This window comes from Patella vulgata, chromosome 1, assembly GCF_932274485.2.
Source record: "Patella vulgata chromosome 1, xgPatVulg1.2, whole genome shotgun sequence".
NCBI lineage: Eukaryota > Metazoa > Mollusca > Gastropoda > Patellidae > Patella > Patella vulgata.
The window spans coordinates 92704212-92715270 of record NC_065879.2 but is presented as its reverse complement, the minus strand read 5'-3'; the positions used below and the strand labels follow the sequence as shown (position 1 = coordinate 92715270).

The 11059-nt window shown below is 34.9% G+C and overlaps 2 protein-coding genes across 2 annotated transcripts in view; one reads left to right on the top strand and one right to left on the bottom strand.

Moving 5' to 3' along the window:
- LOC126818321 (zinc finger protein 664) overlaps positions 1-11059 on the top strand; it is a 312810-nt gene that overhangs the window by 83166 nt on the left and 218585 nt on the right. The gene's annotated exons all lie outside the window — the stretch shown is intronic.
- Positions 491-5397, bottom strand: LOC126818832 (zinc finger protein 501-like). The gene is made up of 2 exons (XM_050546467.2): positions 5334-5397; positions 491-2894 (listed from the first exon to the last, which is right to left on the bottom strand). The coding sequence occupies exons 1-2, from the start codon at positions 5334-5336 to the stop codon at positions 1503-1505; spliced, it is 1395 nt and encodes a 464-aa protein (XP_050402424.2). The 5' UTR covers positions 5337-5397; the 3' UTR covers positions 491-1502.

The following is an 11059-nucleotide window of genomic DNA, read 5'->3' as shown; positions in this document are numbered from 1 at the left end:
CTGGTTATTCCGGTCTGCACAGGTAGTATTCTCTTCTCCTGTGGAGTATGTTTAGCCCAGGCCAAATTTCCCTCATAGCACATGCCCATCTTCATTAGCCCAGTGGGAGCAGAACAGTAGGAAGTTAAACCCCAATTCATTTCATTTCATAACTTTTGCTTTTGAGTTAATTAAATCTTTAAGGACTTAAATGGGAATCGTAGAACATTACAGTACAGTGGTGTGATTAAGGTCCACTTGAAACAAACAAGGTCATTTCTGGACTAATATATGGTTCAATTTTATTTCAATAATTCACTTACACTTGGGATTCATCTTTAGCTGTGGGAGGAAACTGGAGAAAACCCATGGTTGGACAGACGACTCAATGACAGACCTAATGTGCAAGTGTTAAATCATTCTGCTAATACCAGAATCATTGACTATTAATCAAATACTCGAATAACCAAAATAGTAAAATCCACATTTGACAATTGATGTGTATAAGCTTTTATTATATAGGCTCTTATAGTAACACTTTTATACATACAATCCATGGAACTATACATATAAGGTACTGATAGAACTAATGAATATTAATGATGTGTATCAGATTATACATATAAGGTAGTGATGGAACTAATGAATATTAATGATGTTTATCAGATTATACATATAAGGCAGTGATGATGGAACTCATGAATATTAATGATGTGTATAAGATTATACATATAAGGTAGTGATGGAACTAATGAATATTAATGATGTGTATAAGATTATACATATAAGGTACTGATAGAACTAATGAATATTCATGATGTGTATAAGATTATACCTATAAGGTAGTGATAGAACTAATGAATAATAATGATATGTATCAGATTATAAATATACTGTAAGTTCAGGAGGACCGCACTACACACAAAACAAAATCTACAAGATAAACCTGCAGACAAGACAGAATATAGACATTGCACAAAATAAACAAATATCAAATCCAGTGAATGGATACGGGGACCAGTCGTAACCGTCCACTGCGCTGTACAGTCTCGGGCCTGTAATGGTACAGTCCAGGATTTTTAATCCATTTTGAAACGAACCGGCCAGAATTGGGACAAATGTGGTTCTGATAGGAACTGGGTTTTAAAATTTTAAGCTTCCATTCCCTTTATCATAACCAGACCTGAACAAAAATAATTCTTGGTAATTTGTTATGAGAAAATTTGTATTCTACTACATGTAATTACTACAAACAATAACGACAAACAGGTACACCGTTTGGAAATATTTTTATATTTAGCCAAAGTAGATTGATTTATGATACCATAGTGTCCGGTTCCATGTTTTACCAATCGCCTTGATTGAACTTCAAGCGGCTAAAGCCAACAAAAAAACAGCCCATTCAGATCCCTGGTACAGTCTTCAATCAAAATGAAAAAAAAAAGGATCTTATAGTCCACATTACACATGAACTAACCGGACATGATAGGAAGTGAGAAAATAATTTACTACAAATATCACATTTATAATGATTCTCTGAAATGAGTTCTCATGTGTTTCGGTAAACTACCACTTTGGGTAAATGATTTATCACAAACATCACATTTATAAGGTTTCTCGCCGGTATGAGTTCTGGTATGTCTTTGTAGATCAGCAATTCTAGAAAATGATTTACTACAAACATCACATTTATAAGGTTTCTTGCCGGTATGAATTGCGCTGTGTTGCTGTAAGTAATGCTTGTAATTAAATGATTTATCACAAACATCGCATTTATAAGATTTTTCTCCCACATGAATTCTCATGTGTTTCTGCAGGGTACAATTAATAGTAAATGATTTACTACAAACACCACACTGGTAAGGTTTTTCACCAGTATGAATTCTGATGTGATTTTGTAGGGTACGTTTTTCGGCAAATGATTTACCACAAACATCACATTTGTGAGATTTTTGTCCGGTATGGGTCATTGTGTGTCGGTCCAGATAAGCAAGTTTAGAAAACGATTTACCACAAACATCACATTTATAAGGTTTTTTCCCAGTATGTGTTTTAAGGTGTTGCTTTAAAGATTGGCTATAACCAAACAACTTTTCACAAATATCACATTTATAAGGTTTTTCTGTAGTATGTGTTCTCTTGTGTGCCTGCAGATTCCCATTCTGTCTAAATGATTTACTACAAACATCACATCTATAAGGTTTTTCACCGGTATGAATTCTCATGTGTTTTTGTAGATCACTACGGTTAGTAAATGATTTACTACAAACATTACATGTAAAAGGTTTTGCTCCTGTATGAATTCTCATGTGTCTCTGCAGATTACCATTCTGGGTGAACAATTTATTACACACATCACATTTATAATGGTTTTCACCTGCATGACTGTCAGCTGATTGTAGGCCTACATCACTACCCTGACTGTCAGCAGATTGTAGGCCTACATCACTACCTTGACTGTCAGCTGATAGTAGGCCTACATCAATACCCTGACCATTAGCTGAACGTAGGCCTACATCAATACCCTGACAGTCAGCTGATTGTAGGCGTACATTTCCATCACAGGCTTTCACCTCTTCTTCAACATGTATTTTACAATGTTTCTCTAAATCAGTATCCGATTTAAATTCTTCATCACACAAATTACACTGATGAATGGTTTCAATATCTTCAGTTTTCTCTTCTTTAACATGACAATATTCATCTATATCATCAGTTTTCTCTTCTTTAACATGACAATATTCATCTACTTCATCGCTTTTCTCATCTTTAATACGAACATGACAATATTCATCTACATCATCAGTTGTCTCTTCTTTAACATGTATTTTATTGTGATGTTCTAAATCAACATGTCGTTGAAAAATCTCATTACATACAACACACTGATGAAATGTTTTAACATCATTGGTTTCCTGTAATATATAAAAGTTATAACATCATTAGTCTCCTGTATTATATAAAAGTTATAACATCATTAGTTTCCTGTAATCAAAAGTAATAACATCATTAGTCTCCTGTAACATGTAAAGTTACAACATCATTAGTTTCCTGTAATATATAATGGTTATAACATCATTAGTTTTCTGTAATATATAAAAGTTATAACATCATTAGTCTCCTGTAATATATAAAAGTTATAACATCATTAGTTTCCTGTAATCAAAAGTAATAACATCATTAGTCTCCTGTAACATGTAAAGTTACAACATCATTAGTTTCCTGTAAGATATAATGGTTATAACATCATTAGTTTTCTGTAATATATAAAAGTTTTAATATCATTAGTCTCCTGTAATATATAAAAGTTATAACATAATTAGTTTCCTGTAATATATAAAAGTTATAACATCATTAGTTTCCTGCAATATATAAAAGTTATAACATCATTAGTATCCTGTAATATATAAAAGTTATTAAATCATTAGTTATGGTTTTCTGTAATGTAAAAAGGTTATAACACCATTAGCAGGGCTTCATTTTTATATGAACCATAATAATAATTCACTCTATCACTGCCTGCCAAGAAAACTGAACTCAATGATCTGCCAATTAATTCTGATGTTTCAGCCTATAAAAAGGTAGGTTGCCAGGCAACAAAACATACGCCCACAGCAGCTAAATTGTCCGAGCAGTCGGCAAGGGTTGTCAAATATTTATTCTTTTGTAGGTAATTAGGTGAATTTAATAGAAAGTCTCATACAGATGACATTATAATTTTCGTCTTTTTAGGGTTCAAAAGGTTCTAAAAACTAAAACAAGGGCCGTAACTCTGGAAGTAATCTACATAAATTGTTGAAATTCGACAGGCTTTTTTGTTTTACTAATTCAAATAATGCATATAAATTTCATACAGATTGGATGATAACTTTTGTCGTTCGAACGTTCACAAAGTTCAGCAAACTCTAGACGTAATTGACGGAAATTGCTGACATTCAATAGGCTTCTTCATTTCACTAATTTAAATGATGCATATGAATTTCATACAGATTAGGTGATAAATTTTGTCGTTCAAGCGTTCACAAGATTCAACAAAGTTAAACAAAGGCCATAACTCTAGATAACGGAAATTTGCTGAAACTCAATAGGCTTGTTTGTTTTACTAATTTAAATGATACATATAAATTTCATACAGATGGGATAATAACTTTTGTCGTTAGAGCATTTACATGGTACAACAAAGTGAAACAAGGACCATAACTCACGGCAGAATTAACGGAAATTGCTGAAAATCAATATGCTTCTTCGTTTCACTAATTTAAATGATTGATATCAATTTCAAACAGATCGGATGATAACTGTTGTCATTAGAGCGTTCACAAGATTCAACAAAGTGAAACAAGGGTCATAACTCCAGAAGAAATTAACTAAAGTTATTGAAATTAAATAGGCTTCTTTGTCTCACTAATGCAAACAACATATATCAATTTCAAAACAATCAGATAATAAATGTAGTCTGTAGAGTGTTCACAAGAAATTGTGGACGATGGACGGACAGAGGGACGGCAATATATGACCACATTTCCATGTGGGCGTATAAAAATCATTTGTTATTAACTATTTTAATCAAGATATTTTGAAAAAATCAATAAAATAATGCGGTTTCCTTTGTCATAGTGCAATAAAGTGTAGCCTATCATTAAATAACAAGGCTGTTATGTAAGATACACCCACAGTTTGCAAGAGATGGACAGACAAGCTTAAAAAAAGTGATTTTCTTACAATCAGGGGCCATAATACAGTATGTTACAGTCCAACATGCGACAAAATTAAAAGGAACCAAGATCTTTGGGATATAAACATATATTTTATGTTTCATCAAAATCAGACAAAAATTCTGACCTCTACAATCTTTGGGATATAAACATATATTTTATGTTTCATCAAAATCAGACAAAAATTCTGACCTCTACAACCTTAAAACACGATTTTTCGTACAATCAGGGCCATAGGCATAATCCTGGAAGTTGAAATCCTTATACGGCATTTAGTAACTGAACATACATGTATGATATAAATCACAAATTAATTATATTATATGGAAGGGTCTATGACGCGTCTAATCAATTCAATGATGTCACATATTTTTGACATCAATGAAAAGAATTTTCACTTTTTTTTCTTTTTTTTTTTTTTAAAACAAAATTAATTATACAATTTTGACAGAAATTAAAATCAATTCGGAAAAACGAAATTATTTAACATTATTTGTAGGCCTATCAGTATCACTTGAAAGTATTATATTTGACAATAATCACATTGGCTTCGCTCTACTCAGGCAACGCCTGTTACATATTAATTGTTTATTGATTGGTGTTGTAAGCGTGGATTTGACACAATAAATCTTATCTTACCATGTTTAGTTTTCACTTCTGTGTCAGTGAGAAATTAAAACGACCACCATTCGTCTAATATCACTTCCGGTGCACCCCATTTTCAGGTTGTATCTTGATTCTTGTGGAGGATCAACTGACCCGAATAATTCACAGTTCAAATACAGACTGTCATGTCTGTTGAATTGTTTCAATGGCATTTATTCTCAGCCAAATTAAAAACTTGACACTCGGGATTTTTGGGACTAGATTTTTAATATTTGGTTTAAGGCAACTATTTTAGTGTTATGTTGTGCACAGACGACCTTGACATCAACAGAAAGCAAGAATACGTCTCGCCGAAAGTCCTTGACATTGATAACGTTAGTGATGTCACAGTACCCCCCAAATGAAATTCACAGACTTGGAGAACAATCGGAATAAAGTGTTTAGTAACGGTTGTGGCCTCCTCTAGCGTCTCGTACTGCCACACAACGTCTTCTCATGGATCTCAGAACATTAGTAAACACTACCCAAGGAAGACCTCGCCACTGCTCAGCAAGAGCATGTTGAAGGCTCTGCAACGTCAGTGGTGGATTCACTTGCTGACGAACACGTCGATCCAGTTCGTCCCAGATGTGTTCAATAGGATTAAGGTCGGGGCTAAGCGACGGCCAATACAGGACTTGGACACCGGCATTTCTTAAAAAATTTTGGATAGCAATTGCTGTATGGGGTCGAGCATTGTCTTGTTGAAACGTTAGTCCAGGCCCATGTCTCTGCATAAACGGAAGAAGAACAGGTTGCAAAATCTGATCCCTGTACTGGACAGCATTTAAGTTCCCTTGGACAACAACAAGAGGAGAACGTCCATGTGCACAAAAAGAACCCCAAACCATGACGCTGCCGCCACCAAATCGGTCAACTTCTCTGACGCATACTTGAGCGTAACGTTCACCTCGTCTGCAGTACACTCGGACCCTGCCATCGGCAAATCTCAAAGTGAATCAAGATTCGTCACTAAAGACAACCGAATTCCACTGTCTTTGAGTAAATCTTATGTGTCTTGTGGCCCACACAAGTTGGTTACGGCGATGAAGAGGTGTCAATATAATGGTCCATTATAGGCCTCCGAGCTCGAAGACCAGAAGCCTGCAAGCGATTTCGAAAAGTTTGTGCAGTTACCCTTCCACCAAACATCTCTCTACTTGTGGAGGTTGCAGTGACAAATCTGTTTCTAAGATGACGTAATCGTATTGCTTGATCTTCCTGGAGTGACGTCACACGTGGCGCTCCCGCCCTTGGGCGGTCGGCAATAGTTCCAGTTTGAAGTACTCTCATTCTAAGATTAATTATTGTCTGGCGTGAACAATTAAAGGCTCTTGCAACAGTGACCACAGACTGACCAGCATAGAGCCTACCTATAGCACGTAGACGTTCTACATTTGAAAGGTGCGGCATTTTCTAACAAAGATGAAAATAACAATTTTAATTTGTTTTTCCAGTTCAAGTTACGTGTGCGTGTTCAGTTTAAGCAATTTTGCATCGATTGACCTCACGAGTTTGTGTTTGCACGTGTTTTTCAGGTTTTTCATCTTTAAATGCCCAAAACGTGACTTTACAATTTTATGAAATTTAAGGCTTCTTACTACTTACTATCGTTAGAAACACTTTAAAATTTATTTGACTTACCAGAAAAAAAAAATTGTTGAAATTCATCAGTGTCAAGTTTTTAATTTGGCTGAGTATAGTATACAGGTCACAATTCTATGGAATACAATTACTGCTTATTACTGAGCGACGTTTCGACTGGGCTTCTCTAGTCATTATCAAGCAATGATAAAATATGAAAATATAACAAGACAATATATACATGTACACAACAATCCTTAGTTAATGCTGACCAACCAGAGATACCCCTTAATTACGTGTACCTAAAGGGAATCTAATTTAATAATTACGTGTACCTATCATTGCTTGATAATGACTAGAAAAGCCTAGTCGAAACGTCACTCAGTAATAAGCAGTAATTGTATTCCATATGTGACCTGTATATGCCATGTCTGTGTTGTAAACTCGAGAAAAGTTATCTGTGATTATAAACAAAATGTTTTGCTCCGAACTGGGCTAATGAAGACGGGCATACGCCATACAGTGTGCTATGAGGGAAATTTGGCACGGACACCGGCACTACTGCCTACTCTTATATCAAATTCCAACTGTCAAGGGATCTTTTACGTGCATGCCAATGTGCACACGGGACCTTGGTTTTCCGTCCATCTGAACAACTAGACAGCTGTCCTTGTCAGCCCCTCCTGTCCTGCACCACTGACAAGGGGAAAACCACATCGGAAAATCTGAATGAACTTTCTCGGCCAATGCAGGGATCGAACACCCGACCTCCAGGCTAGCGCGCCAGCGTCTTACCCACCATGATCCCCCCTATGGCTAAACATGTACTGTTGTTAACCTGAGACAAGTTACCTGTGGGTGTATTTACTGTCTGTTCCAGATGACAAGTTCCATGTGGGTGTAGTTACTCTCTGTTCCAGGTAACAAGTTCCATGTGGGTGTATTTACTCTCGGGGGGAGGGGAGGGTGTTGGATGGCCGAATGGTTAGCATGTGCGCGCTGTATCATAAGGTTTGTCATTGGAGTCAACTGGCGTGGTTTCGATTCCCTGGTTGTTGTACGTGGGTTTTCTCCAGGTCCTCTGGTTTCCTCCCACTGCTAAAGACCCCTACGCACAAGTGAATTATTTAAATAAAATTAAACCAATATGTTAGTCCCAAAATGATCTAGTTTGTGTCGGGTGGACGGACGTTAAACCCCATTTTTTTCTTTCTGTCTGTATTTACTCTCTGTTCCAGGTGATAAGTTACCTGTGGGTGTATTTACTATCTACTCCAGGAGATACTGCTTGCCATTTCTTCCTGTAAAAATTTACTCTGTTCCAGGTGAAACTTGAACTAGAAATTTGCTTGCCATTTCTTCAAGTTTTAATAAAAATGACTAAAAATTAGTGACATACCTGGAATTATCATCCTCTTGCTTTCCTCATCAGGTCTTAAAGGGCCATTATGGGAGATTAGATAAAGAGTTGGCAGGTCTCACTATAATAGTTAAAAACTAGATAATGTAAAGGCAATTTGCTGAAAATTTCAGTCAAATTGATCCACTCTGAACCAAGATTTTAGCGATTTAATTTTCGGCCTAGCTTCGATCATCATTACATAAGTTGGTATGATAAAAAACATAGTCCTGATTATCCATTTCATGATAAAATCATGAATGAAAGTTGAGTAACAAATGGGATCCTAATCCACTAAATACCGCAGACTAGTGTTGACATCGAGAGTTGATTATGGTCTAGATAAGTTAATTAATGTCTTATTAATAATTTAGATAACATTTCAGGCCTAAATAAAGACCTGTAATAGGCAGATTTAGCTCTTCCATAATGCATGTTTAATCATAGAAGTTTGATAAATTCCATGATTGTTTTGTAATTTTCCCATATCTGAACATAGTTACACCCAATCTGTTTCACAGAAAATTACGAAAGTCTTCTAATATCTCTGTAAAAGATGACAACCTTCAGCACGTGACGTCTCATCACGCGGCGTCAATCATTGGTTCAATGGCGCGTGCATTGTTTACATAAGACCTTACTGGTTCGGGCGGAATGGGGCCTTTTACTCATTTTAATACCCATTTACACTAAATAGGAAATAATTTTTACCTACAAATACGTCAAACGTTTTAATTTATTTTTCTAATGCATAAAAAAAATGTTTTAGAATTTAATTTGTCGGAGGAAAAAAGTTAATATTTGTGGCTCATTAGGTCGCATCGATGTCATTCTTATCAGTGATTGTCGTAGCCTAGCGAATATTCACTGCGGATCAGTGCGAGTTACACCTTCTAAAACATCAATAAAAATGGTAGTATATATTTAGATGTAAATTGATTGACTAACAGACTAAACAGAATGAAAATAACATTTTGAGTTTTACCGTTTTCCGAGATTCTATCCTGATTATCGCCCTTACTGTTAAAATTGTTTGACGTTCTAACTCTTGGCGTCAATTAGCAGTGGACACTTACAACTGACCCCCAGATAAAATAAGGTGAACAATTTTAAGAATGGTTTGTGAACTGAGGGCCAGGCTAATCTACACCTCTGGCCCCAGTTCAACAAAACATTCAGGAAACTAGCTATAAAAACACAGAGATATATTGTGATGTATTGTTTTTGTTTTACCTACGTTTGGATTCCTTTCGTTTTACCTTGTAAACTTAATTTCTTAAAAAATAAGTAAATATTTGTAAATATTGTCAGTAAACCTTATTATGCGTTGTTTTTATCAAAATTGATATGCACATTCATAATTACTTTTATGTCCCATGTCTTCATTGGCTGTTGTACACAACATATATTTAGCCCCAAATTCATAACGTAAACCTATTCGACTTAGGATTTAGCGGGCATAGCAAGCTTGGATACTTTACCAATATTTAGTATGTATAATGTCCACTTCAAGCCAGCTCATATCGTAGACAATCGTCTCTTGTATCACTATTCTACTGTTAATCTTAACTTAAATTACATATTAAATTTGGATAAACTGAATATTAATTACTAAATGAATAAGATTTTATTAATAAACTTTCTTTCAGGTATGAGTTTTCATGCGTTTCTGTAGGCCTCCACCCTGTGAAAATGATTTACTACAAACATCACATTTATATAGTTTTTCCTCCAGAATGAGTTCTGATATGTATCCGTAGACTACTTTTCTGATTAAATGATTTACTACAAACATCACATTTATATAGTTTCTCTTCAGAATGACTTCTCATGTGTCTATGCAGGCATGTGGGCGTATAAAAAGGCTGCGGGGGAAAAGGTCAAGGTTCATTTCGCACACATTTTATTTCAAATTTATGAAAAGTGATCAGGGAACCGTGCCTTAAGTATATCCGAGACTTAGCCTTGCTCTCCCATTTTTAATCTAAATTTTTTAATAAATGACTAATTAATAGTTTAAATAACATTTCAGGCCCAAAGAAAGACCTGCAATAGGCAGATTTAGCTATTTCATAATGTATGTTTAAGTCTCGGCTTTCATATTTTGCTGTAAATTATAAAATGACCTATCACATTGATTCTGTTTCTCCCCTGTTATGTAGATTACTATTCAATATGAAAGATTTACTATAAATACACTGATCTCATGTGTTTCTGTAGATTACTATTCGATATGACCGATTTACTATAAATACACTGATCCCATGTGTTTCTGTAGATTACTATTCAATATGACAGATTTACTATAAATACACTGATCTCATGTGTTTCTGTAGATAACTATTCGATATGACAGATTTACTATAAATACACTGATCCCATGTGTCTGTAGATTACTATTCGATATGACAGATTTACTATAGATACACTGATCTCATGTGTTTCTGTAGATTACTATTCAATATGACAGATTTACTATAAATACACTGATCCCATGTGTTTCTGTAGATTACTATTCGATATGAAAGATTTACTATAAATACACTGTTCCCATGTGTTTCTGTAGATTACTATTCAATATGACAGATTTACTATAAATACACTGTTCTCATGTGTTTCTGTAGATTACTATTCGATATGACAGATTTACTATAGATACACTGATCCCATGTGTTTCTGTAGATTACTATTCTGAGTAAAAATTCACAACAAATAATAAATTTATAAGGCTTTTCTC